Below are 22,912 nucleotides of genomic sequence, written 5' to 3' on the forward strand. Positions count from 1 at the left end.
CATACGAAAGAAATTCTTTTCAATCATATAAATGGAAACAAAATAAATGTATAATATTTAAAAGAAAAGACCCACTCACAGATATTTACAAGGTCGCAGTCGTTTGAACTAGGATAGTCGAAGTCTCCAATAGTAATCACACCTAAGCATAATATTGGGATCCATTAGTAAAACTCCACCACGACAATTAAATTTGGGAAAACGGAGTGCGTTGGCAAATTTTGTAAAAAGTGCGACCTAGGATGGTCGAAGTCTTCAATAGTAATCGCACCTAGGCATAATATTGGGATCCATTAGTAAACTCCACTAAGACAATTAATTTGGGAAAACGGAGTGCGCTGGCAAATTTTGTAAAAAGTCAACAGTCAACCCTAAAAAGTCAACTGAGACGCCCGGGCGATCAACTACGTTAAAATTGTGAAATTTTCCTAAATGGATTCGGGATGTCAAAATTAGCTTAGGAGGGTTTCTGATAAAATTTTGTAAATGTCCATGCATTTTAGAACCAAGTTGGGCCGGATCTGGGTCGCAGACCTAGGCTTCCCCCCCTTTTTTTTTTCTTTTTCTTCTTCTTCGGCCAGTTGCCACTGCAACCACCAAAACCCAAGAAACTTGACCGAGAAACGTTCCCGGCTCCACCTAGCTTCGAAACTCAACTAAAACTAGCAATCTAATATACCAATTTGAAGCTCGAAAGGAAAGGAAGAGAAATATACCAACATAGGGTCCTTCTGTGCTAGAATTAGGCGAAAAGCTGCTCGAAGCCACCGGATCTCTCACCAAAAAGTTGGGTTAATTTCTAAGGGTGTTTTCTGCATCCAAACGTCACCAAAATCCCTCAAAGTAACCCTAATCGTACTACAAAATATGATATACGAAGAACTTGGGGTTTTCGAGGTTCACATTTGTTGAAAAAATGAAGTTTCGCTGAAGGAGACGATGAACAGTGGCCAGAGCCACTGTGCAGCCACATCTTGAACCAGGGTACACTGAACTGACTGAATGACAACAATGGTGATCTCTCTTCGAGTCTAGAGGTCTGGTTTTGATGGTTTCGACGGAAGACAACAATGCTCCATCGTGGTAATGTCTGCATAATTGCATAGAAGAGGAGAACGGGCGAGAAGGAGAGGTGAGGGATGAGGGAGAGGAAATCATGGCAGTCGGCGGTGGTGCATGACTAGCCAACGTTTGTGGTGGTGGTGCTTGCCGAAACGGCGAGGGTGGTATGGTCCGATTTTTGTGCACTTGCAGAGAGAGATGAGACGGAGTTGAGAGATATGAGAGAGTGAAATGAGGGAAGGAGAGATGAGGTGGCAGCAAATGAGTGGAGAGTTGAAAAAAAATGGGATTTCTAGGGATTGGGAGACACGGGATAGTGGGAAAGAGTGGGGTGTGGGCCCCACATGGCACACAACTCAAAGTCACCAATGAAATTACAGAAAAATATCTCCCATAACGTGAATTTACCAAAACGCCCATCACACTCCATAGTTTGTAAAATCTTCGTCATAACTCTAAATTCATTTCCACGTGTGCCTATGCGTTGGTACTGTCGAGTACTTCAAGAATATGGTAAAATAATAGCTCGTACGTGTCACGAAGAGACAGTCACAAAAAGTCAACAGTCTCTCTTCTAAGGGCATTTTGTCAACTCACACTTTTAAAATTTATAAAATCGTAAAATTAGGGACGGGTTGTCACATGCAAGCTTTAGATTCATTAGTTGTAAACTTATTTAATAGAATTTGTTCCTTTTTAACTTGCATATTTCTAATTCCTTTCTATTTCCTAACAATATCAAAAGGGAGAAACAAAAGCTTATCCCATGCAAACACAAGAGTAACAATCATTGTCTTGTTCTAGGTCACTTGTCAACAAGGCAATATTGAGATTGTCAGTATAGGTAAAGTTTCTAAACAGTTGATGACCTTTGCTGTATTTATCTTTTATATGTCGACCTTTCTACGTCTGATAACAAGAAACAATGAACCTTAGGAAGTCAAGAGACGAAATGCTCAGAACCACTGTTTCCTCTTTAAATCAAATCCGAATCAAACTGTTTAAAAGAAAATGAGATCAACTGTTAATCTTAAATCCTTTTCACTATGTCGGTTTTCAGTAAGCATCTGAAGAAAGCATATACAAAGCTAAAATTATAGTGAAAGAAAGGATGCTGCTACTGTGCTCAACACCATAAAATTGAAAATAACTAAAATTATCCACAAAAATTGACAATCTTTCTGATCAAAATCGAAAATTATTTCTAAACAACAAGGATAAAACAATTTTCTCGTAGACATCAACCGAACAACTAAGTTAACCCTGTGACCCTATGGGACCAGATAAAACTTATGCAATGCCAATGGTAAAAGCATCATATAGTATCACGATTATACAAAGCTAAAACAAAACCGCAATCCCGGTGGACATTAAAAATGACTGATTCACTCACAGCTATCAACTACTGTATCATCTCAAAGACACCCCAAGTGACCAAGAGAACGTTTATCTCATTGCCTAAAATGGTAAAACCATCAAAATGATTGGACAGGTGAACTAGTTTTAGAACAGGTTACAAACTTTTAATCAATAATGTAGCTGGAAGAGACTAAACAGACAATAGCCATATATAAACAACGGTATATTGAGAGAAATTACTATACAGTCAGAGAGAGCGAAATTTGGATACACAATCTTAAATTTGTGGAAAATATTTGATGCAGATACTGAGGAAATTAAGCATTGTTAACAAGAAGCCCCAAGGTAACCTTGTCAAATGAGAGCGGTAAAGGTGCCCTTGAAATATTTGTTAGCTCCTGGGAAACCTGTTGCTTGGTAGACCGAGATTGTGGGTTGGCAAGCATGAAAATGCAAGCTTCACAAGAAACGTCACTTTCTCTGCAATTTGATCTCTTGGAGGTGAAAGCCTTTGGTCCAAAATGTCCGTCAATGGTGTATTAAGCACAGTTGATATTGTCGAGGAGAGAACTGAGATCATGAGATCTCTCGGATGCTTTCCCATGATCACTTCCAAAGTTAACACTCCAGAGCTATAGACATCAGATTTTTCATTCACTTCCATTGTGTAAGCAAACTCTGCAAACCCGACAAAACAATTCAAAACTCCGTTTCATAGTAAACAAAAACGTATGGGTGCAACTGTTATTGCACTCAGATATTATATGCTTATTGTGACAAATTATAACAATAAGAAATAACTACCTGGAGCAGTGTATCCAAATGTGCCTGCAAATGAAGTCCATTTGGAAGAGTAAGGCTTCAATATTCTAGCTGTGCCAAAATCGGAGACATAAGCAGCATGCTCTAAATCCATCAAGATATTCTTGCTTGACGTGTCTTGATGAACAATTGGAGGCAAGCAATCATGGTGCATGTAGGATAAAGCGCTCACCACACTTCTGACCAGATTTATCCTTGAAATCCATTCAAACATAGTTGCTTCTTTGTCACTGCTTAGTAACCCTTCTAAGCTTCCTCCTTCCAGAAACTGGTAAACCAAGAATGACTGCCGTGGATGTGCACACAGCCATACAGCTTCACAATCTTGCGATGGCAGATTCCTGAGAGTGCACGAATCTCACTCTCAAAAGCCTTCGGGTTTTCTATCCCACCCTGGTAGCGTGTGAAGTTTCTTCTCTGCAATAATCTGGCCTGTTTGCACCTTAGCTTTGTAAACACTTGCATGGCCCCCTGTTCCTACACAATGTTCCTAGTCATTTTCCTTTATAGCTTCAACATTGTCCTCATACACTAATCTTCCATCAAAGCTCCAAACTGTGTAGAGATCTTTGGTTTGTAATTCTCTTGGCATTGTCTGTTCTTTTGCAATCTGGCGAGGGAGGTGAATGTAGAGAATCACAACTACAATGAACCCAAGAAACAGATCTCCTGAAACAAGGGCTGCAATCAGAGTGGTATTATTGTTGTTCGTTTTCCTGTTTCTTAGGGTAGATTGGCACACCTTCAGGCCAGTGGCATTACCAAAGAAGCCTTTATTATTCTCTAAATCCTCAATTGGAGCCTCGTTGAAGGCTTCGATGTTTGCAAGAGGACCCTCCAGTTGATTTTAGGATAAATCAATAGCGTCAAGTGTAACATTTTACCAAAAACGGATGGGAAGGAACCAGAGAGCATTGTGCGACAAATACACTGCTTCTAATTTTTCCAGTTCTCCAAACTGCAGTGGTATTTCTCCTCTAAGTAAATTATGACTAAGATCAAGAACCTGAAGAGACGGTAAAACCTCTCCATCCATGTCCTGCTCCCCCCATATTTATTTTCCTTACTACCACAGAAGTGACTCCAAACACTAGGATGCCTTGCATTGCTGGTAAAGTTTTTTGCTAAATGGCACTACAAGCCATTGAATTAAGTTTCTACCGTAAGTGCAAAACCCTTGCAATTCCTAAATATTTGCCCATGAAGGCTCTCTTATCCGAGAAAAACTTGCATGTCACGAGTTCATGACCTCTACAAGAGGAGGGATAGAGAGGGAGGGGGTATGAAACCGGTCTAGCTAAGTTTCTCTCCTCTTCTCGGCCATGATTAAGTTTTCCAAGCCATACAATAGTCGAAAGGGTAATATGCGTCATATTCATATATCTGCCATAATTATACACCTGGTGTAATTAGGGTTTTGCCTTTAAAAACTCATGGTGCACATCTTTAATTGTTGAGCCATATCATTTTAGGGATTCATTCAACTCTTAAAAGCTTGATAGATGTACTTTAGACATACACATCTGCTACCACAAACTTCTATTCCTTGCCATATATGTCGTTAATCAAACTCTAAATACAATGACGAAAGTGATCTTAGTTAAGGTTGAATTGGACTGCCTGAATTTTTTGGCCTTTTTTATTTTCACTTTCATTTCTCTTTTATTCTTTATTTTTCCTTTCATGAAGCCGGGTTAAAATATTACTCAATTTACTGGAGAAAGAAAATAAATATTTTCTCATTGCTTTAAATCAACAAATGGTGAAACTAACAAAATCGCTAGGACTGACAGAAGAACTTTGTTTTTGAATTATATCAATAAAAATTCTTACAGGGGTGGTGGATGTTTGACACACTGCTTGCCATCAGGCAACAGCCTATGACTGGTGGGCTTTAACCCTTTCTTAAACCAATGAATCACAAGGGATGTTTCTAGTTTCCTCACCTGCAATTGTTACAAGCAAATGTTCAGAGACAAATGACAGAAACTTAGACCTTTAATTCCGACAATAGAAAAACATAAATTGCAGTGTAGATACAGTCAAAGTATCTAACACAATAAGTCTAAATTATGAAGAAAAAGAATTTTCATTTCTTTTGCATAAAGGCTCGCGGCAAAAGGGGTAGAGAAAAACCTAGGAGGACTTGGAAAGAGACTTTAAGAAAAGACATGGAGTACTTGGAGCTAGCGGAAGACTTGGCGCAAAACATAGCGTGGTGGCGTTCTACAGCCTACCCCACTTAGTGTGATAAGTGGTGGTTGTTGCTGCATCATATTGGCCTCCGGTACCAACGCTGAATCTAAAAACACTACACAGCCTAGTCTTTTTACCAAGATGGTGACCATTGTTATACCATATTCCAGAGGGGTTTCCATGTCATGATTGGGAGTTTGAAACTTCATAAAATGTTTTGGAAGTTTGTGTGTGATTATAAGTTCAAAAGGGAGAGGATCAGAGGGCATAAAAATTGGTCAGAATATGTATCTCAGGCAACAACGATGTTAGATGAAACCCTTCTAGGTTCCCTTTGCGCCATTTTTATTTCTTTAGAACAAGATTCAGAGTCCTTGATTCCCTTAATATTATTTTTCTTCACTATGAGATTTGAAGTGGCTTTGTTTTAGCACGGTCTGTTTTCAAGTCACTCTCAAATTGGCACAAACTGGGAAAAAATGACTCGTGACATTTGGAAATATGGGAGCTGCTCATTTGTTCTGGTTTGAGTGAACTTAAAAAGAACCTACAAGTCAAACTTTTGAAGGGGTGAGATCGCAAGATATTCTTGTATGAGTCCGAAGAATCATTCGAACTCTATACTATTGGATGGTCCTTTTATTCTTTCTTTGGAAGATAGTGATTTTTAGTTTGATTTCCCTCCTTATCTTCTTTATATTTGGTTTGCTACAACCTGGGATTTTTCACCATCCATACCCTATACGACAGCTCATAAGAGGATTCTAAACTATCCTAAAAACCACAAGGAAAAAAATCATGGACAAAATGGAGAACAAGGACTGACACCACAAACTAAGGTATTTCACAAATTAAGATTTAGTAGATTGATTTTTTGTTTACCCAAGTCAGGAAGAGACAACCATTTGCTTTCAACAACAGCCTAATCAGATTTTATAACATTTTTTGTTTGGAAAAGAGAAAATGACATGACATTCACTTTCAGTGTATGAAAAGGATTTGAGAAGAAACAAAAACCAACCTGCCTAACAATGAACGGCTCCTCATTGAGACTCAACGGTTCAGTTAAAATAGTGAGAAAGCCATTTTGATTTCCATAGACAATATCAGTGAAAGGCCGATCTCCCACCTACAACAAACAAAAATACCCCATGAGTCAATATATTATGGGGTGTGAATCCACACACCCCATTTTACTTCTCACACACCTTTTTAATTTTCGGCCGTCGGATCGGATGAATTAAAGAAGATCAATGGACAAAAATTATCAAGGGGTGTGTGAGAAGTAAAATGGGGTGTGTGGATAGCACACCCCTATATTATAATTCGGACAAAGATCAAATAAAACAATTCAAGAGGTCTATGAATCCTCTCTACCATAATTAGGTGTGAAGATTTACAACCAAAATGCTTCTCGATCTCTTCAGATGTTCCGGCTGGTTTCTTCATTCCTATAACATAAGACAAAAATACGCACATCAATACTACATAAAATCTGTAAGTCCTATGGAAAACTTGTATTTAACCAACCTACTCTTTTCAAATGGAATTTGGTTTATCAAAAATGAGATTCAAAAACTTTGCAAGAGAAAAAAGGACAAACAAACACTTACTATGTCTTATGACTTTAATTCCAATTGCCCCTTCAAGCTCCCTAGCTTTTGAACCATCATGGTCATACTCATAAAGCCCTAACCATGAAACCAAAATCATTACGTTGACAAATAAACGTAACCAACAACAAAAACAACTAAAATTTTCAGATGGGTTCTGCCAAAAATTACCAGCCGAGTTACTGAACACCGCGATATCGGGTCCGAAAACGGATTTACACTGCTCCAACGAAGACCCAAGAGGGCCCCAAAGCGTCAAGGAATAAGGTGCAGTGATAGTATTATCCTTGTCGAACACAACACCCTTGAAACCCCTTCTATGCAACTCAGGCCAATCAATGTACCTAACATCAGGCACAGAAACATGCGGCAAAGCCAAGTGCTTGTCTTTTGTGAGCACCATGACAGAACGAACTATGGCTCCAAAGTTGAACCTTTGTCCCAGTGCGGCTTTCACGTCTGCCCACCACATGTTTGTCAAAACTCCCTCGGAATTATCGGCTTCGCTCTCTCTTTGGTCTCGTCCTCGTTCGTCGTTTGGGGCTTCTGGGCTTTGATTACTGCCGGCCTCGGTAACGCCGGAGGAGTTCAACTGCAGAAACAACAAATCGTTCTGATAACGGTCGGAATCGCCATTGGTGTGCTTCTGGCTCTGCTCCTGGTGCTCTCTGCTGCAACTGTTGGTATGAGAGATGGAAAGCGCGCAGTGGTTTGCGGAGTGGGTTTGGGGTTTTTGGGGGAGGGGAAGGAAGTTGAGGGTTTTGCGAGGGTGTCGATAATGGAAGTGGAAGAGGAAGTGGTTAAGGGGAAGAGGGTAAGAGCATTTGCGCGGTAGAGCTGATGAGGTCGACTGCATTTCTACCTGTTAATTTTCAGGATAAGGCGATGGGTGCCATTCTTAATGGATCTTAGTGAGACTTGGTTTGCGACAAAGCCCAAAAAGTTGTGCTGCCAAACAACGTGAGAGCCCACACAATGCTAGCCACTTATTTTCTTCTACTTATTTCCTTTTCTTCTTTTTCTGTTAATTACACATTTGCCCCATGGATGGATTTTAGTTAGTTTATTCTTTTATCATTAACTTTTTATTTTTGTCGTTATTTAGTACTATAATTTAGTGATATTTTTCTATACTTATAAATAAGAGGTTTTAAGTTCGATTCTCACCAAAAGTAAATTTGAACAACATTATTACTAACTCATTGTAAGACTAAGTGACCACAATGTTGATTATATATATCAGCAACGAAACATTATGAGAAAATACCAAAATACCTAAAACAATAAAGCTACTGTTGGTAATTATGTAAATCAGTTAATGAACACTTTCTTGATATTGTTAGGAGAAAAATCAAATATTATGAATTTTTATCGACTAATATGAACTACTATATATATATATTGCAGAATCTCAACTCAGCTTACATTGTAAGAGTAAAGGAAAACATGGGACAATAATGTCACATTAGACATTCGTTATTAGAAAAACGAAGAAAGAATGTATCATATAAATTGAATCTAATTACACAAATGAATGCTGCATAGAGCGGTGAATATGTGATGATGTATGCATCGTAAGATATCTGGATCTCTAGAACCTTGATCTTCTGCACTCCGCTGGGAGGCCTTGTGGGAAACGTTTAAGGTCATTGCAGTAGTTGTAGACCATGAACTTTTGTTGCACCCATCGAAGCCGGTTACGGCCGGCGGCATCGAGCCCTTGAGTCTGCCATGCACTGTCCCCCACTGAATTGGTAGATGCAATGGAGGCACATGAGGATGATGAGCCAGCAGTACAAGCATTGGCCTTGAAGTTTCTGTAAGAGGCAGTGAAGGGAGCTTTAGTCCAATCAGTCTTGACAAGGCCACCTCTTGTTGCCCAGTCATCTGCATTCCACAAGCTTGAGTAAATCCGCATGGGCTGGTTTTTGGGGAATGGGACTCCAACTGATTCCAAGTTGTTGAACACTCTGATTGGAATGTTATCCACCAAAAATCTGCATAAGATTTGCAAATGTATTAGAAAGTATCTAAAAATAACAAGTAATGCTTTCAACACGCTCCCTCACGTGAGTGCATGCATGCAGTACTTACATAATGCGTTGCATGTTCCAAACAATGGAGTAGGTGTGGAAGGCCTTTGTGGGATCAAACCACAGGTGGAACTGCTGTTCTCTATTCCCTTTTCCTTGGCTGAACACATTGGTATGGAGAGTGTAGGGATCTCCGGATACGTTTCCCAAAAACTCAAAGTCGATTTCATCATGAGTTGGACCTTCGGAGGATAACTGCAAATACATATATGCATGGTGTTTCACAATTAGCAAAGCAATTATACAAAATATATTTATAGAGTTACAAGGATACAAACTAAGAGGGTATGTAGTAGTACTACTTACATAGTAGGCAGTAACAGTTCCCGCTGAGTTACCAGCAACAAGCTTGATCTGCATATCAATTCTTCCAAATAAGTAGTCGTTCTTGGATTTGAAACCGGAACCGGAAGCCTGATCAAGGTTAAGTGTGAGAAGCTGTCCTCCGTTGAGTATCTTGGCACGTCCGTCGCCAAATGTAAAATCAAAGTCTTGATAGAAATTGCCAGCCGAGGCAGCCATGGCCATGACACAAGTTATGGACAAAGAAAGCAGAAGCACCATTGAGAGCTTAGAAGAATAAGACATTTCGATTGCCTTAGAGAGAAATGAAGCAGTTTGTGGTTTGATGGTATAAATTGGAGTTGTGAGAGCCCTTTATATGCTGGAAACCTTCGAGCGAGTAGTATAAAGTATGCCGCGTGGATAATAGGGCTGTCATTATTTAATAAATTAAAGTTTCAAAACTGGCAGCATATATTTGGTTACGAATTATTAGGTATGGTTATATGATATGATTTTGTTCTCTGAAAATTGACTTGATGCAAAAGCCCACAACTTGTGTTAAAGCTGGACACGGGTTTGCAAATTCAGCGCAATAAAAGTAGGAGCTACGAAACATATGATAAAATAATATACGATTAATATGTGGAAGTTTTTATTCCTAATATCATCTAAGTTTTTATGATAAAACTCAATACATAATAATATGTGATTAAGTTGAACCACAAATGCTTGAGCATCTGAACCTCGGCCTTGTGTCAGCGGTCAAGCTGATGTTAACCATCTTCTTTTTTCTTTTTTTTTAATGTCAAGCGCGTGTTACGCGAAACTGGCAAGTGGGCGACAAACTGCAAGGTTGGGCTCTCTGCAGCAGAGCCCAATGGCTCAATGATGACTTGAGGTGAATCGTTGGATTTCTAACGGTCAGACGATCTAGATCGTTGAATTTTTAACGGAAAAAAAAAATTTGAAAAGGTTACCATTGGAACATGTGGCACAATCTGACACAAAAATATATGAAAGAAAATTCATGCGCAATTTGTAGAGCAGTTTCAAGGCACACCTAGACCGAGCAATCTCTACCGAGTAGGTACAAACATCGACATAAAGATTTGAAAGCTTGGCGAGAAGTCATCGCAAAAGTGGAAAGAATTTATCAAAGTGGCAATAATCCAGCCAATATGGTAATAACATTTTATTATTAATATATTTAAATTGTAATTAATATGTTATTATTTTACCTTTATTATGTAAATTTTTATGTTGTTTCACAATTTTTTTCAGCAACTACAAACACAATTGTGGTTCAATCTTGATGAGAGAACATTTTGTAATGCTCTGCAACAGTTTGAGCAATATTCAGAAACACAAAATAAAGCTTTGAGGCTGTTTATTTTTCTATCAAATTTTAGTAGATCAAATTACCAAATTACATCACTCCCCTCATTTTTGTCCATTCGATTTGTTCAATTCAATTGGCTTTTATGTCTATGTTCCATGTTGTTTGATGCATGCAGGGAACTGCAAAGAATTACATTTGTTTCTATACACTGTTAATTAATTGACCTGAACTCAATAAGGATACAATAATGTTAGGTGCACCCTGTGTATCCATAGCTGTTGATAGATCAAATTAATAATAAAGAGACAAGTTCGTTACCAACCAAACGCGGCCTATACCTTTTTCTCTTTGTCCGCATGTGTTGTAGCACCACAATAACCAATTAAAAATGCTTCACAACCTCGACTCTCCCTTTCACATAACAAACGTCTAGCTTCCCATGCTGCTTCCTGACTCTCTTTTAACCCTCTGTCGTCTGAAACTACGTACCTGTCTCCAGCCAGCAACATATATACATATACAAACACACACACACACACATATACATACATACATATATATATGTGTATATTATTGAGTTTGGCAATGCAAGTAGTCAATTCCTGTGGCGCCGCAGCCCGCCTCACTCAAAGTCTGAAATAAAGCTAGAAGCATACAAGCAATTATTTGAAAACCCTACTGCCAGTTTTGAACCTTAATTTTTTTATTACGCCAGCTCTTTATTCGACGCGGCATACTGATTATATAAAAGGACTTCAGAACTCGAATTATAGCATCAAACACACACCCTCTTTTCTCCTTGAAGCTCATTATTCTCTTGCTACCTCTGTCTGTCTATAGTATCCACACTACATTCACCAGAATGTGTTCTTGCAAGCTCCCAGTGAATATGGTGCTTTTTCTTTCTTTGTTCACAACTTCTCTGATGGTCATGGCTGCCTCAGCTGGTAACTTCTACCAAGACTTTGACGTTACATTTGGCGATGGACGTGCCAAGATACTCAACGGAGGACAGCTTCTCACACTCAACCTTGACCAGGCTTCTGGGTCTGGTTTCAAGTCCAAAAATGAGTACTTATTGGGAAGGATTGATATGCAGATCAAGTTGGTCACCGGAAACTCGGCTGGAACCGTCACTGCCTACTATGTAAGTAGTCTGCGACTACATACCCTCCTAATTGTATCCTTGTAATTCTGTAGATATGTTTTGTATAGTTTTTTTTTGCTGACTTATGAAACCAAATGCAAATTTGCAGTTATCTTCTGAAGGTCCAACTCATGATGAAATCGACTTTGAGTTTTTGGGAAATTTATCTGGAGATCCCTACACTCTCCATACCAATGTGTTCAGCCAAGGAAAAGGGAAGAGAGAGCAGCAGTTCCAACTTTGGTTTGATCCCACAAATGCCTTCCACACTTACTCCATTGTATGGAACACCCAACGCATTATGTAAGTTTGCAACTTTCACACCTACAGTTAATTCATTTATTTTCATTTAAAGTTTCTCATCTATAATTAACCGGAAAATGCTTGGCTCGTACAAGTACGAAGTCATTCCTCCCTGCAGACAAATCACAATATGAGAAATGAATAAGTAACATGTGCCAAGCAATGTTCTAACTAGTTACCGAATACAAACTAACTAAATACATATACAAATTAATACTGTGCAGATTCTTGGTGGACAACATTCCAATCAGAGTGTTCAACAACCTGGAAACAGTTGGAGTCCCATTCCCTAAAAACCAGCCCATGCGGATTTACTCAAGCCTGTGGAATGCAGATGACTGGGCAACAAGAGGTGGCCTTGTGAAGACAGACTGGACCAAAGCTCCCTTCACTGCCTCTTACAGAAATTTCAAGGCCAATGCTTGTACTGCCGACTCAACATCCTCCTGTGCCTCCACTGCATCTACCAATTCAGTAGGAGACAGTGCATGGCAGACTCAAGGTCTTGATGCAGCAGGCCGAAACCGGCTTCGATGGGTGCACCAAAAGTTCATGATCTACAACTACTGCAATGACCTTAAACGTTTCCCACAAGGCCTCCCAGCAGAATGCAGAAGATCAAGGTTCTAAAGATCCAGATATAGTGTCATCACATATTCCCTATATTCCCTCTTTCGCATGTACGCAGCATTCATTCTTTTGTGAAATTAGCTTCATTTTATGGAGCACTTTTTTTGTTCTACTCACAAAGAGTAATGTTATTCCTATCATGTTTTTATACCATATTTCTATATCACTTTAGTGGTATCTAAAGTAGACAGCCACATCATTTGAAAATTTTGCAAAACCCAAGAAAATGAAGGAGAAAGACTCATTATATACCACAATCATCATTTAATTAACTAGTTTTTCTTAATTATTAGTTTATTAAATAATGAACTAAATTTATAAATCTGATTAATTCAAATGATATGGATGTCCACATGAAATACTATCTAAAGTGGTATAAAAATATGATACAAAAATATGGTATTAATAGTATTACTCTTCTGCAAATAAAGATTTTGTAATGTGACATTATTGTCCCATGGTTGTATTCTTTCATCGTAAGCTGAATTGAGATTCTGGAATAAAGCACTTCATTATTAAATCATCTTAGTAGAATTTTAATTTCTTATTGCAGTGTTTTATTTAAGATATGTAGGATTACTGTTTTTTTTTCTTGTCACATCACCCTCCTCGAAACGCGACCATGTATATCTACCATATACGGCCAGGTTTACGATCAGTTGCAATTGAGTCATGTTGTGTCATTTCATTTTTTTTACGAGTCTTAGTTGACTCTCCGTCGACCTCTTTAATTAATCTGTCAACGGTGTTTGCATTATCTCGTAATGAAGATCATAACTGTTACTAATTAGTGTCCTAAATATAGTCATAAGAACAACATTTATGATGAAGTTACGTAGACTGATTACAACGGCATCATCTAAAAAATATGTTGCTAGTTTGTCGCATGGCCACAATTCCAATTTGCAAAAGGAAACCACATTGGACAATTCACTCTCAATATTCTAAATACAGCATGACCTATTCGAACGCAGCATGCCACTCTGCCCACAACGTGTAAACAACATTCTGTGATTCGGAAACAAATTTCACAAATTGAGATACAATCTGAAGATTAATTTAGATTGTATTCTTAGTCTTACAATTTAAAGTTAAAATCTAGAAAAATTTTCAGGTACTTTTGTAAACAACATTTCCTCATTTTCTGTTTCTGGGAAGTTTTCAAGGTCTTGTTTTCGAAATTATCCTCCTAACAAATTTCAATTTGATTTTTAAATCCCATAAAAATTTCTTCAAATAAAAAATGTCTTCTTCTAAGGTCTCAATGATGTTTTTTCTTTCGTTGATCATAATTTCTCTGGTGGCCGTGGTTGCCTCAGCCGATAATTTCTATCAAGACTTTGAGGTTATGTTCGGTGATCAACATGCCAAGGTACTTGAAAATGGACAACTTGTCACCCTCTCCCTTGACAAATCTTCTGGAGCAGGTTTCAAATCCAAGAATGAGTACTTATTTGGAAGGTTTGATATGCAAATCAAGTTGCAACCTGGAAACTCAGCTGGTACTGTCACCACATTTTATGTAACAACTCTCAATCTCTAGCCTTAATTAATTTCATCGGTATTATTTCCATAAATATTGCATATGCATTGCTAATTGTTGAAACATATGCATGCATGCATAGGCAGTTATCTTCTTCAGGTTCAAATCATGATGAGATTGACTTCGAGTTTCTGGGCAACTCAACTGGGGAACCCTACACTATCCATACTAATGTCTACGCCCAAGGACAAGGGCTCAAGGAACAACAATTCCGCGTATGGTTTGATCCCACTCAGGACTTCCACACATACTCCGTTGTTTGGAACACCAAGCGCATTATGTAAGTCGCACTCACCGACACGTACCATAAACTTGACAACATTGTAAATTTTAATTGGTGGTACCAAATACCAATCTACAATTATTTCTTACACTTGAGATTACAAAGTACAATTCGTTGGTACAAGGAAGTAGACAATATTTACCAATATTTTCATCGTACTCACCTTGGAACACATACTATTACGCAGATTCTTGGTGGATAATAGTCCAATTAGAGTGTTCAACAACTTGGAATCAATTGGTCTTCCATTCCCTAAAAACCAACCCATGAGGATTTATGCAACTTTTTGGAATGCCGATGACTGGGCAACACAAGGTGGGCGTGTGAAGACTGACTGGAACCTAGCTCCTTTCACTGCCTCTTACAGAAACTTCAACATCAACGCTTGCCTTGGGTCACAAGGACCATCTTGTGCCTCCACATCTACCAATAGGTCAGCGGATGGCGCTTCATGGGCAAACCAAGGGCCCAATGCTGCAGAACGAAATAGGCTTCGATGGGTGCAGCGCAAGTTCATGGTCTATGACTACTGCACTGACCGTATTAAGTTCACCAAAGGTCTCCCTCGTGAATGCAAGCATTCAAGGATCTAAGGCTTCTAAGGAAACCAGATGCCAAATGATCGCACATCCCATGCATTCTTTTGACATATATTATCCACAAATGACGTAGTAAGTTTGTCTCCGATGGTTTGGAGGATGTCTAATGTTCAACAAACAAGAATGTAAGTAAGATATAAGCATACTGTAGGTGAGTTCAATACCTAGATCGTTGTAGCTGGCCCTATCCGTTGTGGTGGCAGAACGTAATCTGGCACAAGCGAGTTTAATTTCTGCGGTAGGCATATTAATTTCCAAACTCCAAAAAACAGCCCCTGCCTTAAAACCCACCCTTTCTGCAGTGAGTCATAGTCTTTTTACCACCAAACTCTCCTCCTTCAACGACAATAACAAGTCGTTGAAAATAAAGTTGTTTATTAACTATCAGGAATCGGAATGAAAATAAAGTTGATTCACATTATAACTGTTTAGAATTGACCAAATTCTCCCATCTCCACATTCTCATTCTCCTTATGTAAACACATCGTCAATGGCATTTATGATCCACAAACAATGTAGCTAGATTGTCTTCACATGGTTGAAGGCCTTAGTTTCGACTCACACAAATCTGCAAGTGCGATGCCTATTTGTGGGGAGTACGATACCTAAAGACCAAACCAGGTCTAAATAAACTCATGAGCTTCCAGTCTAAATAAACCACCTTTTTTTTGTTTTTTTTTTTTTTAATGTCAAGCGCGTGTTACGCGAAACTGGCGAGTGGGCGACAAACTGCAAGGTTGGGCTCTCTGTAGCAGAGCCCAATGGCTCAATGATGACTTGCAAGGTTGGAACACGTGGCACAATCTGAGACAAAAATTTGTGAAAGAAGATTCATATGCAATTTGTAGAGCGATTTCAAGGCACATCCAAACCGAGCAATCTCTACCGAGTAGGTACAAACATTGACATAAAGATTTGAAAGCTTGGCGAGAAGTCATCGCAAAAGTGGAAAGAATTTATCAAAGTGGCAATAATCCAGCCAATACGGTAATAACATTTTATTATTAATATATTTAAACTGTAATTAATATGTTATTATTTTACCTTTATTACGTAAATTTTTATGTTGTTTCACAATTTTTTTCAGTAACTACAAACACAATTGTGGTTCAATCTTGATAAGAGAACATCTTGTAATGCTCGGCAACAGTTTGAGCAATATTCAGAAACACAAAATAAAGCTTTGAGGCTGTTTATTTTTCTATCAAATTTTAGTAGATCAAATTACCAAATTACATCACTCCCCTCATTTTCGTCCATTCAATTTGTTCAATTCAATTGGCTTTTATGTCTATGTTCCATGTTGTTTGATGCATGCAGGGAACTGCAAAGAATTACATTTGTTTCTATACACTGTTAATTAATTGACCTGAACTCAATAAGGATACAATAATGTTAGGTGCACCCTGTGTATCCATAGCTGTTGATAGATCAAATTAATAATAAAGAGACAAGTTCGTTACCAACCAAACGCGGCCTATACCTTTTTCTCTTTGTCCGCATGTGTTGTAGCACCACAATAACCAATTAAAAATGCTTCACAACCTCGACTCTCCCTTTCACATAACAAACGTCTGGCTTCCCATGCTGCTTCCTGACTCTCTTTTAACCCTCTGTCGTCTGAAACTACGTACCTGTCTCCAGCCAGCAACATATATACATATACAAACACACACACACATATACATACATACATACATATATATATATATGTGTGTGTGTGTGTGTATTATTGAGTTTGGCAATGCAAGTAGTCAATTCCTGTGGCGCCGCGGCCCGCCTCACTCAAAGTCTGAAATAAAGCTAGAAGCATACAAGCAATTATTTGAAAACCCTACTGCCAGTTTTGAACTTTAATTTTTTTTATTACGCCAGCTCTTTATTCGACGCGGCATACTGATTATATAAAAGGACTTCAGAACTCGAATTATAGCACCAAACACACACCCTCATTTCTCCTTGAAGCTCATTATTCTCTTGCTACCTCTGTCTGTCTACAGTATCCACATTACATTCATCAGAATGTGTTCTTGCAAGCTCCCAGTGAATATGGTGCTTTTTCTTTCTTTGTTCATGTTGTGCTAGGATAGCACCAAATCAATTTTGGAACCAACTCAAGCTAACCCACAGGAAATATATCAAATAAAATGCAAGAACAAAATATAAAAGACACAAAGATTTTAACGAGGTTCCTCCACAGTCAGTGTAACTGGAGTACGTCCTCGGAGCAGTAGGAGCTCACCCAATAATCCACTATCAACCAAATGGGAGTTTACAAAGTGTTGGCAATCTCACAACCCAAAAGCCCAATACACCCAATAACTCTCACACACCAAAGAAACAAATAGAGAAAGAAATATAATGAATAATTTCTTCTCTATACATATAGCTCAAAGCTATTACAACAACTACTTTGGTGAATGATTACTAACCGAAGAGAGGAGCTCTTTTCAAATGGGGGATGTGGCACCCCTTGTTCTCTGCCCTCTTTCTCTCTGCAAAACTCTCTGCAAATCTCCCTTCTCTCTTGTTTCCACACAACCGAATGGAAAAGCAACCAAACCCTTTATTATGAAAAAAACCAAAACTCACGGGTGTTGTTTCAAAACCTTTTTCAAAAGCAACCAAACATTTCCCTTATTTTCCTCTCTAAAACAAGGAAGGTGTTCCTCACTTTTGGTTTGTTTAATCTAAAGTTTTCTTGGACTTGTCCACTTGGCCACTTGGCCAATTATTCAACAATCTCCACCTTGGCCAAGTTCCGAAAACGCCATGATAAGCCAACCAACACAATCAACACAAAAAACACTCCCAATCACTAGCAAGAGAACAACTCATGCCGAGCCAAATGCTCCAAAACTCCTACTGCTCAACGCCTTCTTTATATAGGCAAAATGTGAGCCAAGTTCAAGCAATGAACAAACTTGGCTACACCAACAACCTTAGTCAACATATCAGCGGGGTTGTCTTTAGTTGGAATCTTCTGGAGAATGGTTTCTCCTTCACCAACAACTTCACGAACAAAGTGATAACGCACATCTATGTGTTTGGTCCTCGCATGATGAACCTGATACTTAGCCAAATAAATGGCACTCTGACTATCATAATGCACCTCCACCTACTTCTGATCAACCCCCAAATCTCTAATCAGCCCATGTATCCAAATGGCCTCCTTTATAGCTTCAGCAACTGCCATATATTCAGCCTCTGTAGTAGACAAAGCAACAGACGACTGCAAAATGGACCTCCAACAAACTGGCCCTTTAGCCATAGTAAACACATAGCCTGTAGTAGACTTCCTTCCATCTAGATCACCTGCATAATCTGAATCAACATAACCAACTGCAAAATGACCAATACCAGAGTCATCTCTCTCAAAGCATAAACCAACGTCTCGAGTACCATGGAGATATCTCAATATCCATTTAGCTGCTTGCCAATGCTCTTTACCTGGATTATGCATATATCGACTCACCATGCCAACTGCATGAGCAATATCCGGTCTAGAGCATACCATTGCATACATCAAACTACCAACCAAATTTGCATATGGTATATCTTTCATTTGCAGCTTCTCTTTATCAGTTTTAGGACACTGTAGAGAACTTAATTTAAAATGAGGAGCCAAAGGGGTACTAACCGGTTTGGTTGAATCATGAACTCCAAACTTCCGAATCAACTTCTCAAGGTATTGTCTTTGATTCAAGCATACCAAACCTTTCTCTCTGTCTCTAGTGATCTCCATGCCAAGGATCTTCTTTGCTTCACCAAGATCCTTCATCTCGAACTCATTCTTCATTTGCTTCTTCAATTTCTCAATCTCTTCGACATTCTTTGAGGCAATCAACATATCATCAACATATATCAATAAATAAATGAAAGACCCATCTTGCAACTTCTTGAAGTACACACAATGATCATATTGACTTCTAGAATAATTTTGGCCTCTCATAAATTTATCAAATCTCAAATACCATTGTCTTGGAGATTGCTTCAAGCCATAAAGTGATTTCTTCAACTTGCAAAACAAATTTTCTTTCCCTTTCACTTTATACCCATCCGGTTGACACATATAGATCTCTTCATTCAAATCACCATGTAGGAAAGCCGTCTTCACATCGAGTTGCACAAGCTCAAGATCATATTGTGCAACAAGAGCTAACATAATACGAATTGAGGAGTGCTTCACAACTGGAGAAAATATTTCGTTGTAGTCAATGCCCTCCTTTTGTGCATACCCTTTAGCAACTAATCTTGCTTTGAATCTCACATTGCTTTTCTCATCAGCATCTTCCTTCTTGGCATACACCCATTTGCAACCAATAGCTTTCTTACCCTTAGGCAATTTAGCTAACTCCCAAGTCTTGTTTTTCATGAGAGAATTCATCTCGTCGCCCATGGCATTGCACCACTTCTCCTTTTCCTCACTCTCAATGGCTTCCTCAAAATTGGATGGAATCTCATCAGTGATAATAGGAAGAGCAAAAGCAACATAGTCACTATACCGAGCTGGCTTGGTAATTTGTCTTTTTCCTCTGTTTTTGGCAATAGACTCTTGAGGTGAAACTTGCTCTTCAACTTGAATAGAATCTTCAAGTTCAACTTCTTCAACATCCTCATGGTCTCCCACTTCTTCACTTATAGTGGCTTCGACATCAGCGGAAATAGGATTTGAAGTACTAGAGGCAACTTTCTCAAGCTCCACCTGTTGGACATCTTTCACATTCTTTTCAGAGTCTTTGAACATATTTTCTTCATCAAATGTCACATCTCTGCTGATTACAAGTTTCTTCATCTCCGGGCACCATAACCTGTAACCTTTGACACCACTACTAAAACCAAGAAAGATAGCCTTTTTGGCTCTAGGATCAAGTTTATTTTCAGTTACATGAAAATAAGCAGGTGAACCAAAAATACGAATATAATCATAATCAGTATAAGGTTTTCCAATCCATACCTCCATTGGTGTCTTACCCTGAATAGCAGCTGAGGGTAATCGGTTGATGATGTGACATGCATAAGTAACTGCCTCTGCCCAAAATGACTTGCTCAAACCCGACTGAGATAACATGCATCTAACCTTCTCAAGCAAGGTTCGATTCAATCTTTCTGCAACTCCATTTTGTTGTGGAGTTCCCTTGACACTGAAATGTCTTACAATCCCTTCTTCTTTGCAAACTTTAAAGAAAGGGTCGGATGTGTATTCACCACCATTATCCGATCTCAAAATCTTAATCTTTCTCCCAGTCTGGTTCTCAACCATTTTCTTCCAATCCAAGAAAATGCTCAACACCTCACTCTTGTGCTTCATAGTGTAGACCCAAGACCTTCTTGAATAATCATCAACAAAGGTCACGAACCAATGTCTACCACTCAAAGAGGGAGTCTTTGTAGGACCCCAAACATCCGAATGCACATAATCAAGAATGCCCTTCGTCTGATGTACAGCAGTACCAAACTTCACTCTAGTTTGCTTCCCCAAGACACAATGCTCACAGAAATCAAGCTTACAAGTCGTGGCACCTTTTAGAATACCTTGTTTCACAAGCCCTTGTAGAGCTTTCTCACCGGCATGGCCTAATCTCATATGCCACAATCTAGTAGTATCAGAATCGGATGTGCCCATATTTTCTGAGATTACAGATGCTTCACCTGTCACAGTGCTTCCTTGCAATAAATACAAATGGCCACATCGAGGAGCTTTCATCACAACAAGTGCACCATAAGTCACCTTCAATGTCTACCCATCTGAATGAAACCTGAAGCCCTTGGCTTCCAAAGTTCCCAAAGAAATAAGATTTTTCTTCAAATTCGGTACATACCGAACACCTATCAACTCTTTAACCATGCCATCATGCAACTTCAAACGAACTGTACCAATCCCTTTTGTTGTGCAAGGATTGTCATCTCCCATGAACACAACACCGCCATCAAACTCTTTCAAGCTTGAAAACCAATCCTTGTGAGGAGTCATATGATGAGTACAACCCGTATCCAACACCCACTTAGTAGCAAAATCAAATGATGAGGAAGTGGTTAAAGCAAAATCAGGAAAATTTGTTTCAACTTCAGCAACATTAGCTTCAGAACTTTCTTTACCTTTGGTCTTCAATTTTGGACAATCTTTCTTCCAATGGCCCTTATTACGACAAAAGGCACATTCATCCCTTTCCAAAGGTTTTCTACCTTTAGAGTTTCCTCTAGGTCGAGACTGTGATTTTTTCCTGCTAGAAGAGGATCTCCTCTCCGATGATCTACCTCTAACAAATAAAGCTTCAGAGGTACTATCATGATTTTTATCTCTATGCCTCATTTCATAATTCATCAAGGCATTTGACACATCTTCAAATTTCACAGTTTCTTTACCATGCATAATAGTGGTAACAAAATGCTCATAAGAGTCCGGCAAGGAATTCAACAATATTAAGGCCTTATCTTCATCCTTAATATCCTCATCTAAATTTAACAAGTCGGCAATCAACTTATTAAAAGCATCAAGGTGTCTAATCATTTTTGTACCTTCTTTGTATTGGAAGCGGTAGAGCTTTTTCTTCAAGTGTAGCCGGTTCTCTGCACTCTTCGTCATATACTTGTCTTCCAATTTTTGCCACAACACACTTGCCAATGTCTCCCGCATCACAAAATACTTTTGAGTTTTTGCAAGGCACAACCGAATTGAAGAACAAGCCCACAAATTTAATTTCTCCCATTCCAGTTTCGACATAGCTTCAGGCTTCTCTCCCAAGGCGGCAAGAAGATCTTGTTGAGCCAACACATCTTTAACCTCACATTGCCACATCCCGAAGTTGTTTGTGCCATCAAACTTTTCCACTTCGAACTTTGCATTTTGCACCGTAGTTCTTGCAAAACCGGAGCTGCTTCCAAAAGGATTCTCATCTTGCCCGTCTGACATCTTTGGCAACTAGACAGTACCCAAGAGCAACCAGTGCTCTGATACCAATTGTTGTGCTAGGATAGCACCAAATCAATTTTGGAACCAACTCAAGCTAACCCACAGGAAATATATCAAATAAAATGCAAGAACAAAATATAAAAGACACAAAGATTTTAACGAGGTTCCTCCACAGTCAGTGTAACTGGAGTACGTCCTCGGAGCAGTAGGAGCTCACCCAATAATCCACTATCAACCAAATGGGAGTTTACAAAGTGTTGGCAATCTCACAACCCAAAAGCCCAATACACCCAATAACTCTCACACACCAAAGAAACAAATAGAGAAAGAAATATAATGAATAATTTCTTCTCTATACATATAGCTCAAAGCTATTACAACAACAACTACTTTGGTGAATGATTACTAACCGAAGAGAGGAGCTCTTTTCAAATGGGGGATGTGGCACCCCTTGTTCTCTGCCCTCTTTCTCTCTGCAAAACTCTCTGCAAATCTCCCTTCTCTCTTGTTTCCACACAACCGAATGGAAAAGCAACCAAACCCTTTATTATGAAAAAAACCAAAACTCACGGGTGTTGTTTCAAAACCTTTTTCAAAAGCAACCAAACATTTCCCTTATTTTCCTCCCTAAAACAAGGAAGGTGTTCCTCACTTTTGGTTTGTTTAATCTAAAGTTTTCTTGGACTTGTCCACTTGGCCACTTGGCCAATTATTCAACAGTTCAC

At 38.9% G+C, this 22,912-nt stretch overlaps 4 protein-coding genes across 6 annotated transcripts; 2 read left to right on the top strand and 2 right to left on the bottom strand.

The window, feature by feature from the left end:
* Positions 1–5,030: 5,030 nt before the first annotated feature.
* LOC137749342 (phosphatidylglycerophosphate phosphatase 1, chloroplastic/mitochondrial-like) lies at positions 5,031–7,944 on the bottom strand. The gene is made up of 5 exons (XM_068489438.1): positions 7,224–7,944; positions 7,053–7,130; positions 6,817–6,890; positions 6,461–6,568; positions 5,031–5,189 (listed from the first exon to the last, which is right to left on the bottom strand). The coding sequence occupies exons 1-5, from the start codon at positions 7,906–7,908 to the stop codon at positions 5,073–5,075; spliced, it is 1,062 nt and encodes a 353-aa protein (XP_068345539.1). The 5' UTR covers positions 7,909–7,944; the 3' UTR covers positions 5,031–5,072.
* Positions 7,945–8,515: 571 nt separating this feature from the next.
* On the bottom strand, positions 8,516–9,743 carry LOC137749343 (xyloglucan endotransglucosylase protein 1-like). Of its 2 annotated transcripts, XM_068489441.1 has the most exons (4): positions 9,452–9,743; positions 9,147–9,340; positions 8,850–9,049; positions 8,516–8,798 (listed from the first exon to the last, which is right to left on the bottom strand). In XM_068489441.1, the coding sequence occupies exons 1-4, from the start codon at positions 9,731–9,733 to the stop codon at positions 8,644–8,646; spliced, it is 831 nt and encodes a 276-aa protein (XP_068345542.1). In that variant the 5' UTR covers positions 9,734–9,743; the 3' UTR covers positions 8,516–8,643. The 2 variants fall into 2 exon arrangements, with proteins under 2 accessions (XP_068345542.1, XP_068345541.1); XM_068489440.1 differs by having other exon boundaries at positions 8,516–9,049.
* Positions 9,744–11,561: 1,818 nt separating this feature from the next.
* Positions 11,562–13,013, top strand: LOC137749344 (xyloglucan endotransglucosylase protein 1-like). The gene is made up of 3 exons (XM_068489442.1): positions 11,562–11,916; positions 12,026–12,219; positions 12,444–13,013. The coding sequence occupies exons 1-3, from the start codon at positions 11,632–11,634 to the stop codon at positions 12,847–12,849; spliced, it is 885 nt and encodes a 294-aa protein (XP_068345543.1). The 5' UTR covers positions 11,562–11,631; the 3' UTR covers positions 12,850–13,013.
* Positions 13,014–14,092: 1,079 nt separating this feature from the next.
* On the top strand, positions 14,093–15,484 carry LOC137749345 (xyloglucan endotransglucosylase protein 1-like). Of its 2 annotated transcripts, XM_068489444.1 has the most exons (4): positions 14,093–14,371; positions 14,479–14,672; positions 14,863–15,062; positions 15,114–15,484. In XM_068489444.1, the coding sequence occupies exons 1-4, from the start codon at positions 14,093–14,095 to the stop codon at positions 15,266–15,268; spliced, it is 828 nt and encodes a 275-aa protein (XP_068345545.1). In that variant the 3' UTR covers positions 15,269–15,484. The 2 variants fall into 2 exon arrangements, with proteins under 2 accessions (XP_068345545.1, XP_068345544.1); XM_068489443.1 differs by having other exon boundaries at positions 14,863–15,484.
* Positions 15,485–22,912: the final 7,428 nt, after the last annotated feature.

The sequence above is a fragment of the Pyrus communis genome, chromosome 11, assembly GCF_963583255.1.
Source record: "Pyrus communis chromosome 11, drPyrComm1.1, whole genome shotgun sequence".
In the NCBI taxonomy this organism is placed as follows: domain Eukaryota; kingdom Viridiplantae; phylum Streptophyta; class Magnoliopsida; order Rosales; family Rosaceae; genus Pyrus; species Pyrus communis.